Below are 16996 nucleotides of genomic sequence, written 5' to 3' on the forward strand. Positions count from 1 at the left end.
GCTGGCTTTGGTTCCTGACAAAAACATCTATATGTGAGGGATTTTTGCAAAACATTTGATGCTATTAACACGGTCGTGGTTTTAAAGCTGCACTTCACTGTGTCACACTAACACATGGACAACAGGCTCTCACTTTAAACAAACAACTGTGGCTTTATAGAGACTTCATAACATGTTCATAAGCACTACACATAGATGCAACAAAATGTTTTTTTTCATTCTCTATGTTCAGCAGGATTCTCTATGTTCAGCTGATTCTCTATGTTCATCAGGATTCTCTATGTTCATCAGGATTCTCTATGTTCAGCAGAATTCTCTATGTTCATCAGGATTCTCTATGTTCAGCAGGATTCTCTATGTTCAGCAGGATTCTCTATGTTCAGCTGATTCTCTATGTTCAGCTGATTCTCTATGTTCAGCAGGATTCTCTATGTTCAGCAGGATTCTCTATGTTCAGATGGATTCTCTATGTTCTGCAGGATTCTCTATGTTCTGCAGGATTCTCTATGTTCAGCAGATTCTCTATGTTCAGCAGGATTCTCTATGTTCAGCAGGATTCTCTATGTTCTGCAGGATTCTCTATGTTCTGCAGGATTCTCTATGTTCATCAGGATTCTCTATATTCAGCAGGATTCTCTATGTTCTGCTGGATTCTCTATGTTCATCTGGATTCTCTATGTTCAGCTGATTCTCTATGTTCTGCAGGATTCTCTATATTCAGCAGGATTCTCTATGTTCTGCTGGATTCTCTATGTTCATCTGGATTCTCTATGTTCAGCTGATTCTCTATGTTCTGCAGGATTCTCTATATTCAGCTGGATTCTCTATGTTCAGCTGGATATTGCAGAGCACTGATGCACATTCCATGGTGACATTATTCTTTAGACTTTGCCCAACCACCTGCCACAGAATGTCCAACCATCCCGAGGTGTACTGCTTTATGGAGGCAATATAGAGCTTACCTGGAAAGAGTGCTTTCATTATAGACTGATTAGATAGACCTACACATGCCAGTCACGAAGTGCATGGGATCCTTTTACAACTAACAACACAACCTCTGACTACAGTAACACTTTCACACAGTATGTGCATCCCAAATGGCAACCTATTTCCATAGGGCTCTGGTCCCAAGTAGTGCACTGTATAGAGAAAAGGGTGCCATTTGGGACATACTTAGTGTTCACTCTGAAAAGGAACAAACATTGAATTGAAAAAAGGGTCTCAGACCTTGAACATTTGTTTTGACTACATCAAGGGGGGGAAATGTGCTAACGAAGAAATGACGTCATCTCTCTCTTCTCTCTCCCGCTCTCTCTCTCCTCTCCCCCCCTCTCTCTCTCCTCTCTCCCCTCTCTCTCTCTCTTTCCTCTCTCTGTCTCTCTCTCTGTCTCTCTCTCTGTCTCTCGCTCTCTCTCCTCTCTCTCTCCTCTCTCCCCCTCTCTCTATCTCTCTCTCTCTCTCCCCCCTCTCTCTCTCCACCCTCTCTGCCCCCTCTCTCTCCTCTCCCCCACCCCTCTCTCTCTCAGTGAGTCCTACTAAAGAGATCAAGATGATAGTGGGGATCCGTCGCAGCAGCATGAGTAGCAGCTGTGGCAGCAGTGGTTACTATAGCAGCAGTCCCACCCTCAGTAGTAGCCCCCCGGTGCTCTGCAACCCAAAGTCAGGTAAAAGGCTCTCCATTCTCCTTGAGTGACCTTAACACACTCTCTCAAACACACACACACACACACACAAACCACCGTCAGGTAAGAGGCTCTCCATTCTCCCTGAGTGACCTTAACACACTCTCTCAAACACACACACACACACACACACACACACACACACACACACACACACACACACAGGTAAGAGTCTGAATAAGAGCCCTGTGATGTGCTGGTACCCTCTCCTCCACAAGACTAAGGTTCTGATCAGGAACTACTGAGTATCCAGAACCAAAATTGGAGTGTTTTGGATACTCAGCTAAGTTACTAGTAGCAGCATCACACTGACAGAACCAGCCTGTTCTGGACTGATATCTGTACTAAAGACTAGTTCCTACAGCTACCTGACCTCTGACAGCTTGAGTCTGGGGAGAATCACACAACATGGTGCAGTCACAGTGTAGTGGAACATGTCATGATAATAATATAATAATAATATGCCATTTAGCAGACGCTTTTATCCAAAGCGACTTACAGTCATGTATGCATAAATTTTTACGTATGGGTGGTCCCGGGGATCGAACCCACTACCCTGGCGTTACAAGCTCCATGCTCTACCAATTGGGCTACAGAGGATCTGTCATACCATCTCATGGCTGCATTATCTGAAGTGTACAATCTGTGGTTTGACCCTGTAGTCTTCTATCCTGTGGATCAGACTTCTGAACTGTTCTCAGTTTTGCTGTCTGTTAGCCTACAGATATCCAGGCTCTAGTCTTGGATAGGAGACTGTGTTTCAGATATCCAGGCTCTAGTCTTGCATAGGAGACTGTGTTTCAGTTATCCAGGCTCTAGTCTTGGATAGGAGACTGTGTTTCAGATATCCAGGCTCTAGTCTTGGATAGGAGACTGTGTTTCAGATATCCCTGCTCTAGTCTTGGATAGGAGACTGTGTTTCAGATATCCAGGCTCTAGTCTTGGATATGAGACTGTGTTTCAGATATCCAGGCTCTAGTCTTGGATATGAGACTGTGTTTCAGATATCCAGGCTCTAGTCTTGGATATGAGACTGTGTTTCAGATATCCAGGCTCTAGTCTTGGATATGAGACTGTGTTTCAGATATCCAGGCTCTAGTCTTGGATAGGAGACTGTGTTTCAGATATCCAGGCTCTAGTCTTGGATAGGAGACTGTGTTTCAGATATCCAGGCTCTAGTCTTGGATAGGAGACTGTGTTTCAGATATCCAGGCTATAGTCTTGGATAGGAGACTGTGTTTCAGATATCCAGGCTCTAGTCTTGGATAGGAGACTGTGTTTCAGATATCCAGGCTCTAGTCTTGGATAGGAGACTGTGTTTCAGATATCCAGGCTCTAGTCTTGGATAGGAGACTGTGTTTCAGATATCCAGGCTCTAGTCTTGGATAGCAAACTGTATTTCAGATATCCCTGCTCTAGTCTTGGATAGGAGACTGTGTTTCAGATATCCAGGCTCTAGTCTTGGATAGGAGACTGTTTCTATCTAAGACTGCTGATAAAAAGATGGAAAACATTTTATGCTTTAGCTGTGAGTAGCTGTGTGTAGCTGTGTGTTAATGCTAAGTATGAGATTCCCTGTCTTCGGAACATTGGGTTCTCCCATTTCTCAAAATGAGAGAGCAGGGTGTTGAAAGCGGCTGTTGAAAGTTGTGTGTGTGTGTGGGTGACAGGGTTTGAGGCCAGGGTTAGGTCAGGGGAAAGTAGTTGGTAAACGTTTCATTAGCTGGTGTGCGTGCGTGGATATTTCAGGTTAGCCAAGTCCTGCTATTTTCTTTCTGTTGAACTCTCTCCTGAGCTACCCTCACCTAGAACATGAGTTGAGAAATGGAAAGTGTGTGTGTGTGTGTGTGTGTGTGTGTGTGTGTGTGTGTGTGTGTGTGTGTGTGTGTGTGTGTGTGTGTGTGTGTGTGTGTGTGTGTGTGTGTGTGTGTGTGTGTGTGTGTGTGTGTGTGTGTGTGTGTGTGTGTGTGTGTGTGTGTGTACAGTACGAACCATATGACCCAATAAGGGCTGATCTAGCTAGAGCTGTAACAGGGGGAGTAGCCATTAGTTGGCAGTCATCCACACAGACACATACTCACTGTGGGACAGCTGGGGACTTACGCCAGCAGGCCAGCCTGAGGTGCTGCACGCCCCACTGAGACACAGGGTCTGTTTATACCGTCGCACAGCACCAGGACAGAGAGACTGTTTATACCGTTACACACAGCACCAGGACAGAGGGACTGTTTATACCGTTACACAGCACCAGGACAGAGGGACTGTTTATACCGTTACACACAGCACCAGGACAGAGGGACTGTTTATACCGTTACACAGCACCAGGACAGAGGGACTGTTTATACCGTTACACACAGCACCAGGACAGAGGGACTGTTTATACCGTTACACAGCACCAGGACAGAGGGACTGTTTATACCGTTACACACAGCACCAGGACAGAGGGACTGTTTGCTGTCCCCAGTCCGCCTGGCCTTGCTGCTATTCCAGTTTCAACTGTTCTGCCTGCGGTTATGGAACCCCTACCTGTCCCAGACCTGCTGTTTTCAACTCTTAATGATCGGCTATGAAAAGCCAACTGAGATTTATTCCTGATTATTATTTGACCATGCTTGTCACTTATGAACATTTTTGAACATCTTGGCATGGTTCTGTTATAATCTCCACCCGGCACAGCCAGAAGAGGACTGGCCACCCCTCATAGCCTGGTTCCTCTCTAGGTTTCTTCCTAGGTTTTGGCCTTTCTAGGGAGTTTTTCCTAGCCACCGTGCTTCTACACCTGCATTACTAGCTGTTTGGGGTTTTAGGCTGGGTTTCTGTACAGCACTTCGAGATATTAGCTGATGTACGAAGGGCTATATAAAATAAAATTGATTGATTGATTTATACCGTTACACAGCACCAGGACAGAGGGACTTTTTATACCGTCGCACAGCACCAGGACAGAGGGACTGTTTATACCGTTACACACAGCACCAGGACAGAGGGACTGTTTATACCGTCGCACAGCACCAGGACAGAGGGACTGTTTATACTGTCGCACAGCACCAGGACAGAGGGACTGTTTATACCGTCACACAGCACCAGGACAGAGGGACTGTTTATACCGTCGCACAGCACCAGGACAGAGGGACTGTTTATACCGTCACACAGCACCAGGACAGAGGGACTGTTTATACCGTCACACAGCACCAGGACAGAGGGACTTTTTATACCGTCACACAGCACCAGGACAGAGGGACTGTTTATACCGTCGCACAGCATCAGGCAGAGGGACTGTTTATAACGTTACACACAGCACCAGGACAGAGGGACTGTTTATACCGTCGCACAGCACTAGGACAGAGGGACTGTTTATACCATCACACACAACCCCCCACTGTGACAAATCCCAGCAGTCAGCACCATGGCAACGGAGCAGTGGTCTCTACTATGGCCGTAATGAAGGAGTTGTGACAGCTGGAATAAAAATACCTTGTCACTACATTACACCATGACACAGGCTCTTGCCCAGAACAATACACAGCTTATTCACATACTGTTCATTCACAACATGGACGTTTTTATCATATCTGATACACTCCTCTTTTACAACCAACTCACACTTGCACATGGAGGTTGGCATGCATATTTTGACTTGCTACTAAACGCTTACTAAAGTGATCAGATAAACAAAAGCAAATGTTAGTTTGTTCAACTCTGATCCTCTCAACTCCTCCTCAGCCTTTTGGTGAATTACTAGCTTTTCACAATTCAGATTAAAAGGTTTAGTTATATGTTCGTGTTCTCTCTCTATGTTGTGAATTGTGTACATTTAGTTTTAAATAGTCAGCAGACGTATGGAGGAGAGGAGCTGAAGGGGCAGAGTGGCCCTATACAATTGTTCTGGAATACACAGGAAGTGTTTGAATCAGATTCTTGGAAAAGATGTGAAGTGTTTTACTCAGTAAGTCCCAAAAACACTGGGAGATGAGGGTGAGACATTCAGGCAGCTGCTCTCAGCTTCCTGCCCCAAGAAGTCTGACAATAACTGCTATTTTTCCTCTATAGCTATAGCTGAGCCTTAGTGACTCAAATAGATGTTGAGGAAATGTATGTGATTACAGTGTGATTGACAGCACTTGACAATACAATGACCACTTATGTTGGATTTATGTTGAACTTTATAAATCCACCAAAGTCCCGATCCAGATTTCTTTCAATCATTTAAATATTTGTCACGGTTTCGGCCGAGGCGGCCCCTCCTCCTTGTTCGGGCAGGTTTCGGCGGTCGTCGTCTCCGGAGTACTAGCTGCCACCGCTCTATGTTTCTTGTTTGATTGGTTTTGTCTATTTGTCACACCTGTTTTGTGTTATGTCTCAATTAGCACCCTATTTAGTTTCCTTGTTGTTAGTTAGGTGTTGTGTGTAATTGTTCCATGTCGTGTTGCTGCGCTACATGTATTTTGGTGCGCTATTTTGTGCTTTCCTCCTTGTTTGTGTTTTAGGAGTAGATTACGCACTTGTTGATTGCGCCCGTTTGTATACGCCTGTGCGCGCTTTTCTCGCCTCCCGGGCTGGTTTTGGATATTTATTGTGATATCTACTAAAGTATTTTTGTTGGACTTTACTTCTGCCTCCTGCGCCTGATTCCACACCACACCTACCATAGCAACTCCTGACAGAATTACACACCACATATGGAATCAGCAGGAGCACCCACCGACATCATGGAGGAGCGTCTTCGCGGTCAAGAGGATCGAATCAACCAGATCGGGCACGCCTTGGACCGCGTAATGAACACCCTCCATCGATGGGGAAACCAGCGGGTACCCACACCCCCACCTATCGCACCATCACCATCGGACAGCCCGCCCGTCCAACTACCGGAACCCAGTGGGATTCGGCTCTCGCTCCCGAGGGCGTACGACGGCACCGCTGCCGGGTGTCAGGGGTTCCTATTACAAGTGGAACTCTACCTTGCCACCATACACCCGGCGCCCTCGGGATACGAGAGCGTTTCCGCCCTCATCTCCTGTCTCACCGGCAAGGCGTTGGAGTGGGCCAACGCCGAATGGAGGGGAATAGACGCCGCCACAGTCACCTATGCGGAGTTCTCCCGCCGCTTCCGTGCTGTCTTCGACCATCCACTAGAAGGGAAGGCGGCGGGGGAGCAATGGAGACTTACATTGCCGAGTCTCTGAGACAGGGATACATACGGCCCTCCACTTCTCCCGCGTCCTCGAGCTTCTTTTTTGTGAAGAAAAAGGATGGAGGTTTGCGTCCGTGTATTGATTACCGCGGTCTCAATCAGGTGACTGTGAAATATAGTTATCCACTCCCGCTGATTGCGACCATGACGGAGTCATTACACGGGGCACGGTTCTTCACAAAATTGGACCTCAGGAGCGCATATAACTTGGTGCGCATTAGGGAAGCGATGAGTGGAAGACAGCATTTAGTACTACCTCCGGCCATTACGAGTATCTCGTCATGCCATATGGGTTAATGAATGCTCCATCAGTCTTCCAATCGTTTGTAGATTAGATTTTCCGGGACATGCAGGCGCAGGGAGTAGTGGTGTACATAGATGATATTCTTGTGTACAGTTCTACTCGGGCCGAGCATGTAGCCCTGGTGCGCAGGGTATTGAGGAGACTGTTGGAGCATGACCTGTATGTCAAAGCCGAGAAATGTCTGTTCTTTCAGGAGTCAGTCTCCTTTTTGGGTTACCAGTTGTCTGCGTCAGGGGTGAGAATGGAGGTGGACCGAGTGTCCGCCGTGCGTAATTGGCAAACCCCAACTACGGTTAAAGAGGTGCAGCGGTTCTTGGGTTTTGTGAATTACTACCGAAGGTTTATCCGGGGGTTTTGGACAGGTGGCAGCTCCCATAACGTCTCTCCTTAAGGGGGTCCGGTGCGCTTGCAGTGGTCGGCTGAGGCGGACAGGGCCTTTGGGAGACTGAAGGACCTGTTTACCTCGGCTCCGGTGCTGGCGCACCCGGATCCCACTTTACCCTTCCAAGTAGAGGTGGACGCGTCTGAGGCCGGTATCGGGGCAGTTCTTTCACAACGGTCCGGCACACCACCTAAGCTCCGCCCCTGTGCTTTTTATTCTAAGAAGCTCAGTCCGGCGGAGCGGAATTATGACGTAGGGGACAGGGAGCTGTTAGCCGTAGTACAGGCCCTAAAGGTGTGGAGGCATTGGCTTGAGGGGGCTCAGCACCCTTTCCTCATTCTGACCGACCACCGTAACCTGGAATACATTCGGGCAGCTAGGAGACTGAATCCTCGCCAGGCTCGATGGACTATGTTTCTCGCCCGGTTTGTGTTCAAGATCACTTACATCCCTGGGTCCCAGAACGGGAAGGCAGATGCCCTGTCCGGCGGTATGACACGGAGGAGAGGTGCGTGGAGCCCATTCCCATACTACCGGAGTCTTGTCTGGTGGCACCGGTGGTGTGGGAGGTCGATGCGGAGATCGAGCGGGCATTACGCACCGACCCTAGCCCTCCACAGTGTCCGGTGGGTTGGACGTACGTCCCCGCTCGAGGTCCGGGATCGGCTGATTTATTGGGCTCACACGTCCCCCTCCTCTGGACATCCAGGTATTGGCCGGACAGTGCACTGCCTTAGTACGAAGTACTGGTGGCCAACGTTAGCCAGGGATGTGAGGGTTTATGTCTCCTCCTGCTCAGTGTGTGCCCAGTGTAAGGCGCCCAGACACTTGCCCAGGGGTAAATTACAACCCCTGCCCGTTCCACAACGACCCTGGTCTCACCTCTCGGTGGATTTTGTTACCGACCTTCCCCTCCTCACAAGGGAATACCACCATCCTGGTCGTTGTGGATCGGTTCTCGAAGGCCTGTCGTCTCCTTCCCATGCCGGGTCTTCCTACTGCCCTACAGACCGCTGAGGCTCTATTTACTCACGTCTTCCGGCATTACGGGGTACCCGAGGATATAGTGTCTGATCGAGGCCCCCAGTTTACCTCCAGAGTCTGGAGAGCCTTTATGGAACGGTTGGGGGTCTCGGTGAGCCTTACCTCGGGTTACCACCCGGAGAGTAATGGGCAGGTCGAACGAGTCAACCAGGATGTGGGTAGGTTTCTGAGGTCATATTGTCAGGGCCGGCCGGAGGAGTGGGCGAGATATGTGCCCTGGGCCGAGATGGCACAGAACTCTCTCCGCCACTCCTCCACGAGACTAACCCCTTTCCAGTGTGTGTTAGGGTACCAGCCGGTTCTGGCACCTTGGCATGAGAGCCAGATCGAGGCCCCTGCTGTGGATGAGTGGGTGCGGCGCTCGGAGGAGACGTGGAACGCTGCACACGTCCATCTGCAGCGAGCCATCCGTCGACAGAAGACGAGCGCCGACCTACACCGCAGTGAGGGGCCAGTGTACGCACCTGGAGATCGAGTCTGGCTCTCAACCAGAAACCTGCCCCTCCGCCTGCCCTGCCGGAAGCTGGGTCGGCGGTTTGTGGGGCCTTTTAAAGTCCTGAGGAGATTGAACGAGGGTGTGTTACAGGTTACAACTGCCCATTGATTACAAGAATATTAACCCCTCGTTCCATGTGTCTCTCCTCAGGCCGGTGGTAGCTGGTCCACTCCAGGACTTTGAGATTGAGGAGACTCCTCCGCCCCGTTGGACATCGAGGGGGCTCCGGCGTACACTGTTCGGACCATCCTGGATTCGAGACGCCGGATGGGGGTCTCCAATATCTCGTGGAGTGGGAGGGTGCGGTCCGGAGGAGCGGTGCTGGGTGCCGAGGAGGGACATTCTGGATCCGTCCCTGCTGACCGAATTCCATCGTGGTCATCCCACGCGCCCTGCTCCGTGTCCTCCTGGTCGTCCCCGAGGCCGGGGCGGCGCACGGCTGGAGCCGCGCGTCAAGGGGGGTACTGTCACGGTTTCGGCCGGGCGGCCCCTCCTCCTTGTTCGGGCAGGTTTCGGCGGTCGTCGTCTCCGGAGTACTAGCTGCCACCGCTCTATGTTTCTTGTTTGATTGGTTTTGTCTGTTTGTCACACCTGTTTTGTGTTATGTCTCAATTAGCACCCTATTTAGTTTCCTTGTTGTTAGTTAGGTGTTGTGTGTAATTGTTCCATGTCGTGTTGCTGCGCTACATGTATTTTGGTGCGCTATTTTGTGCTTTCCTCCTTGTTTGTGTTTTAGGAGTAGATTACGCACTTGTTGATTGCGCCCGTTTGTATACGCCTGTGCGCGCTTTTCTCGCCTCCGGGCTGGTTTTGGATATTTATTGTGATATCTACTAAAGTATTTTTGTTGGACTTTACTTCTGCCTCCTGCGCCTGATTCCACACCACACCTACCATAGCAACTCCTGACAATATTCTGTGATTGCATTATAATTCCCCTCAGCAATTTTATTCAGTTTTACTCCGAGGTCTAATCAACCCTCTGATCTACTTGTGATTTGATGATGCCAGTCAATGTGAGTGCCTAGGTTACGTGAGGACAAAGCCTCTCTATCAATGAAGAGGAGAATGCTGTCTGGTATCTGTCTCACTCCTCTATGAGATGTTGATTACTGCTAGCACTAACTTTGCTGATAACCTATTTTTTCAGGAAAGGTATACTTACTACGACTGTGATATGTGGTTGTCTCACCTAGCTATCTTAAGATGAATGCACTAACTGTAAGTCGCTCTGGATACGGACCCACAAACACGGACCCACACACACGGAATGTCTTAAAACCAGCTCAAGGAAACAGGAAATGGTCTCCCTCGAGGCACGGTCATGTGACTGCATGCTGTCCTCTTTTCTTTTAAACAACAGCAGCCATGGTGTCTTCCTCCTGCACACAGTACAGCCATGTTGTCCTGCTCCTGCATACAGGACAGCCATGTTGTTCTCCTCCTGCACACAGGACAGACAGCCATGTTGTTCTCCTCCTGCACACAGGACAGCCATGTTGTCCTCCTCCTGCACACAAGACAACTTGATAAGACTATAGCTACTGCTGCTGCATGAGGATTGTTCTGCAGTGTGTGTCATGACATTCCTTATCCTCCCCACCTCCTGGGGGTGTCCATACTGACAGTGTGAGTGTTTACAGTGTGTGTCTGTGTGTCAGTACTTACAGTGTGTGTTTGCCTTGCAGTGTTGAAGAGACAAGTGAATCCTGAGGAGCTGCAGACCCCAGGAGGCCCCTACATAAAGAAGACATTCACAGTACGTCACACACACACACACACAGTCCGACGCACACACACACACACACACACACACACACACACACACACACACAGTCCGACGCACGCACGCACGCACACACACACAACACACATGTCATGACACACCCAAGCCATAGACTGTTCTCTCTGCTTCCACACGGCAAGCGGTACCAGTGCATCAAGTCTGACAACAACATGCTCCTGAACAGCTTCTATCCCCAAGACATAAGACTGCTAACAGCTAACAGAATAGCTACACAGACTATCTGAGTTGACCCTTGTGTTGTATTTTATTTTTGCACTCTATGCACTCTCAGGACTCTACACACTGACACTCCAACACACACAACATGCACACACATTTATACTGACTACACACTCATACTCGCATACAATCATCATATACACTGCTGCTACTCTGTTTATCATATATCCTGATGCCTAGTCACCTTACCCCTATACATATCTACCTCTATCACTCCAGTATCCCTGCACATTATACATATGGTATTGAACTGATCCTGTATATAGTATGCTTACCCCTATACATATCTACCTCTATCACTCCAGTATCCCTGCACATTATAAATATGGTATTGAACTGATCCTGTATATACACTGCCTTCAGAAAGGATTGATTTATTCTACATTTTGTTGTGTTACAGCCTGAATTCAAAATAGATTAAATATATATTTTTTCTCGCACAATAACCTATAATGACAAAGTGAAAACATGTTTTTAGACATTTTTGCAAATTTATTTAAAATGAAATACAGAAATATCTAATTTACATAAGTATTCACACCCCTGAGTCAATACATGTTAGAATCACCTTTGGCAGCATTTACAGCTGTGAGTCTTTCTGGGCAAGTCTCTAAGAGCTTTGCACACCTGGACTGTAGAATATTTGCAGATTATTGTTTTTAAAATTATTCAAGCTCTGTCAAGTTGCTTGTTGATTATTGCTAGACAGACATTTTCAAATCTTGCCATAGATTTTCACGCCGATTTAAGTCAAAACTGTAACTAGGCCACTCAGGAACATTCAATGTCGTCTTGGTAAGCAACTCCAGTGTAGATTTGGCCTTGTTTTAGGTTATTGTCCTGCTGAAAGGTGAATTTGTCTCCCAGTGTCTGTTGGAAAGCAGACTGAAGCAGGTTTTCCTCTAGGATTTTGCCTGTGCTTAGCTCTATTCCGTTTTATTTTAATTCTAAGAAACTCCCTAGTCCTTGCCGATGACAAGCATACCCATAACATGATGCAGCCACCACCATGCTTGAAAATATGAAGAGTGGTACTCAGTGATGTGTTGGATTTTCCCCAAACATAACGCTTTGTATTCAGGACATAAAATACATTTATTTGCCACATGTTTTCACGTTTTACTTTAGTGCCTTATTGCAAACAGGATGCATGTCTTGGAAAAGGTTTATTCTGTGCAGGCTTCCTTCTTTTCACTCTATCAATTAGGTTAGTATTGTGGAGAAACTACAATGTTGTTGATCCATCCTCAGTTTCTCCTATCACAGCCATTCAACTCTGTAACTGTTTTAAAGTCGCCTTTGGCTTTATGGTGAAATCCCTGAGCGGTTTCCTTCCTCTCTGGCAACTGAGGAAGGACGCCTGTATCTTTGTAGTGACTGGGTGTATTTGTCATGAATGTCTGTGTAATGCGGTAGGCCAGAGTCAAGTGCAGGACACAGAATTAAATGAAAATCTACTTTACTGAATAGTAAAGAAACAAGCAAAACCTCCAAACACAGGGAGGAGCAAACCCGCTCACAAACGACACTCGTAACAAACACGCACAACACACAGTGGGGGCGAACAGGTTAAATAGGGAATGACATAATACTATAATGGGAAACAGGTGCGCAACACTAGACAACAATCAGGTGAACATAGAAACATAAAACATAAGACACCGGCCTCGGGGACGGCCAGGAGAACGCGGCGCGGGGCGAGTCGGATGATCTCAATGGAACTCTCTCAACAAGGAGGGATCGAGGATATCCCTCCTAGGAACCCAGCATCGCTCCTCCAGACCGTACCCCTCCCACTCCACGAGATACTGCAGGCCCCCCATCCGACACCTCGAATCCAGGATGGAACGGACCGAGTACGCCGATGCCCCCTCGATATCTAGTGGGGGCGGAGGAACCTCCCGTATCTCAGATTCCTGGAGTGGGCCAGCTACCACCGGCCTGAGGAGACACACATGGAACGAGGGGTTAATGCGATAATTAATAGGAAGCTGTAACCTATAACATACCTCGTTCAATCGAGCTGATAGCCTAACACACACTGGAAAGGAGTGAGGTCAGTTGAGGAGTGGCGGTTGGAGTTTATTGCCATCTCTGCCCAGGGTAGGAAAACCGACCACTCCCCTCGCCGGTCCTGGCAATACGACCTCAGAAACCTACCCACCTCCACCTGCCCGTTACTCTCGGGGTGAAAACCTGAGGTAAGGCTAACCGAGATCCCCAACCGTTCCATGAACGCCCTCCAAACCCTTGAGGTGAAATGGGGACCCCAATCAGACACTATATCCTCAGGCACCCCGTAGTGACGGAAGACGTGTGTAAATAGGGCCTCTGCAGTTTGTAGGGCCGTAGGGAGTCCGGGCAGAGGAAGGAGGCGACAGGACTTAGAAAACCGATCCACAACGACCAGGATGGTTGTGTTCCCTCTGGAGGGAGGGAGATCAGTCATAAAATCCACCGATAGGTGGGACCACGGTCGTTGTGGAACGGGTAGGGGTTGTAATTTCCCTCTGGGCAGGTGTCTAGGAGCCTTACACTGGGCGCACACCGAGCAGGAGGAAACATAAACCCTCACGTCCTTAGCTAAGGTGGGCCACCAGTACTTCCCACTAAGACAGTTCACTGTCCGACCGATGCCAGGATGACCAGAGGAGGGTGACGTGTGAGCCCAATAGATCAAACGATCGCGGACCTCCAGCGGTACGTACACACGACCCTCTGGACACTGGGGAGGAGTGGGGTCGTTATGCAACGCCCGCTCGATGTCCGCATTAACCTCTCATACCACCGATGCCACCAGACACGACGCCGGAAGTATGGGAGTGGGCTCCACGGAACTCTCCTCCGTGTCATACAGTCGGGACAGAGCATCTGCCTTAGCATTCTAGGAGCCTGGCCTGTAAGAAAGGGTGAAAACAAAACGGGTTAGAAACATAGACCACCTTGCCTGGCGAGGGTTTAACCTCTTCGCCGCTCGGATGTACTCCATGTGGTCAGTCAAAATGAGAAAAGGGTGTTTAGCCCCCTCAAGTCAATGTCTCCACGCTTTCAGGGCTTTGACCACAGCCAACAGCTCCCGGTCCCCCACATCATAGTTGCGCTCCGCCGGGCTGAGCTTCTTCGAAAAGAAAGCACAGGGGCGGAGCTTGGGTGGCGTGCCCGAGCGCTGCGAAAGTACAGCACCTATCCCAGCCTCGTGTGCGTCCACCTCAACCGTGAAGGCCAAGAAGGGAACCGGATGAGCCAGCACTGGAGCCGAGGTAAACAGGTCCTTCAGGCAACTAAAAGCCCTGTCCGCCTCAGCTGACCACCGCAGACGCACCGGTCCCCCCTTCAGCAACGAGGTAATGGGAGCCGCTACCTGACCAAAGCCCCGGATAAACCTCCGGTAGTAGTTGGCAAACCCCAAGAATCGCTGCACCTCCTTCACCGTGGTTGGAGTCTACCAATTACGCACGGCCGAAATGCGGTCACTCTCCATCCTCACCCCAGACGCGGACATGTGGTACCCTAGGAAGGAGATGGACTCCTGAAAGAACAGGCATTTCTCTGCCTTAGCATACAGGTCATGCTCCAACAGTCTTCTAAGCACTTTACGCACCAGGGACACATGCTCGGCCCTTGTAGTGGAGTATATAAGGATGTCATCAATATACACCACTACCCCTTGCCGTGCAGGTCCCTGAAAATCTCATCCACAAATGATTGGAAGACTGATGGAGCATTCAATAACCCGTATGGCATGACAAGATGCTCATAATGTCCAGAGGTGGTACTAAATGCCGTCTTCCACTCATCTCCCTCCCGGATACGCACTAGGTTGTATGCGCTCCTGAGATCCAATTTTGTGAAGAAGCATGCCCCGTGCAATGATTCCGTCATACTAACTATCAGGAGTAATGGATAGCTGTACTTGATGGTAATCTGATTTAAGCCACGGTAATCAATGCACGTGCGTAAACCACCATCCTTCTTCTTCACAAAAAAGAAACTCGAGGAGACAGGTGAAGTGGATGGCCGACTGTATCCCTGTCTCAGAGATTTGGTGACATATGTCTCCATAGCCGCCCTCTCCTCCTGAGACAAAGGACACACGTGACTCCGGAGAAGTGCAGCTCCTACCTGGAGATTTATCACGCAATCCCCCGGACGATGGGGTGGTAATTTAGTCGCCCTCTTTTTACTGAAGGCGATAGCCAAATCGGCATACTCGACAGGAATGTGCATAGTGGAAACCTGGTTTGAACTTGCCACTGTAGTTGCCCCCAAGGAAACTCCTACACACCTCCCTGAACACTGACCGGACCATCCCTTGAGAGCCCTCTGTTGCCATGAAATCGTGGGGTCATGAATGGTTAACCAGGGAAGTCCCAACACCACAGGATACGCAGGAGAATCAATCAGATAGAGGCTAATCCTCTCCTCATGACCCCCCTGCGTTCTCATCAGAAGTGGAGTGGTGACCTCCCTGATTATGCCTGACCCGAACGGGCGACTATCTAATGCATGCACAGGGAAAGGTTTATCAACAGACACAGTAGGGATCCCTAAACTACGAGCATACTGGCGATCAATAAAATTCCCAGCCGCGCCTGAATCTACTAGCGCCTTATGCTGAGAATGGGGGGAAAATTCTGGAAAAACAATATCAATACACAGATTAGCAACAGGAGGCTCTGGGTGAGTCGGGTGCCTACTCACCTGAGACGGTCGACCAGTGCCCTGCCTGCTGCCTTCGACCTCCTGAGGACCCTCCCCAGCACCGACCAGCAGTGTGTCCTCTGCGGCCACAGTTGGTGCAGGGGACGGTCCCTCTCCCCGTCTCCCTAACCGCAGCACCTCCGAGCTCCATGGGGGTAGACTCGGAGGTGCTGGGGGATGGAATGGACGGCCCCCGATCAGAACGTCCGCGGGCTGCCAACAGATTATCCAACCTGATGGACATGTCCACCAGTTGGTCTAGGTTGAGATCGGTGTCCCTGCAGGCCAGCTTCCGACGGACGTCCTCCCTTAAGCTGCAACGATAATGGTCGATCAGGGCCCTCTCATTCCATCCCACGCTGGCTGCTAAAGTTCTAAACTCCAGCGCAAACTCCTGCGCGCTCCTCATCTCCTGTCGTAGGTGGAACAGACGTTCACCCGCCGCTCTCCCCTCTGGTGGATGATCGAAGACCGCCCGGAAGCGGCGGGTGAAATCCTCGTAGCGGACAGTTCTTGAGTCTATTCCTCCCCACTCGGCGTTGGCCCATTCAAGCGCCTTCCCCGATTGTCACGCTCTGGCTCCGGGACTTTGTATTATTGAGCCAGGGTGTGTTCATTTTTGTTGTGTTTGGGGATTAGTTGGGTTGTTATTGGTTGTTTCATTGTTTGGTCCAGTGACTCCCAATCAGTGGTAACGAGTGTCAGCTGTCGGCTCGTTATCTCTGATTGGGAGCCATATTTAAACTGTCATTGTTCACCTTGGGGTTGTGGGTTTTTGTTCTATGTTCAGTCGTTGTCACTGAGGACTTCATGATCGTGTTTTGTTTTGTATTCTCGTGTATTGCATTAAAGTCAATATGTTCGCTACCAACGCTGCGCTTTGGTCCTACTTCATAGACGATCGTGACACCGATAGACAGGAGATGAGGGCGAACACGCTCTCGTATCCCGAGGGCGCCGGGTGAATGGTGGCCAGGTAGAGCTCTACCTGGAGGAGAAATCCCTGGCACCCGGCAGGTGTACCGTCATATGCCCTCGGGAGCGAGAGCCAAATCCCACTGGACCCAGGTGGTGAAGTGGTGACCAGTGTTGTAGGTGGTTGAGTGGTTGGAGATGGTGACGGGATACCACCTCTCTCCCATCGTTCCATCGTCTGGAACACTCGTTCCA

The 16996-nt window shown here is 49.4% G+C and overlaps 1 protein-coding gene across 2 annotated transcripts in view; it reads left to right on the forward strand.

The window, feature by feature from the left end:
* deptor (DEP domain containing MTOR-interacting protein) overlaps positions 1–16996 on the forward strand; it is a 78843-nt gene that overhangs the window by 42263 nt on the left and 19584 nt on the right. For both annotated transcript variants that reach the window (XM_041902527.2, XM_041902526.2), the window contains exons 7-8: positions 1527–1664; positions 10788–10858. In XM_041902527.2, coding sequence (XP_041758461.1) covers positions 1527–1664; positions 10788–10858 — 209 coding nt within the window. The remainder of the gene's footprint in view (positions 1–1526; positions 1665–10787; positions 10859–16996) is intronic.

Source organism: Coregonus clupeaformis, chromosome 17 (assembly GCF_020615455.1).
Source record: "Coregonus clupeaformis isolate EN_2021a chromosome 17, ASM2061545v1, whole genome shotgun sequence".
Lineage (NCBI taxonomy): Eukaryota > Metazoa > Chordata > Actinopteri > Salmoniformes > Salmonidae > Coregonus > Coregonus clupeaformis.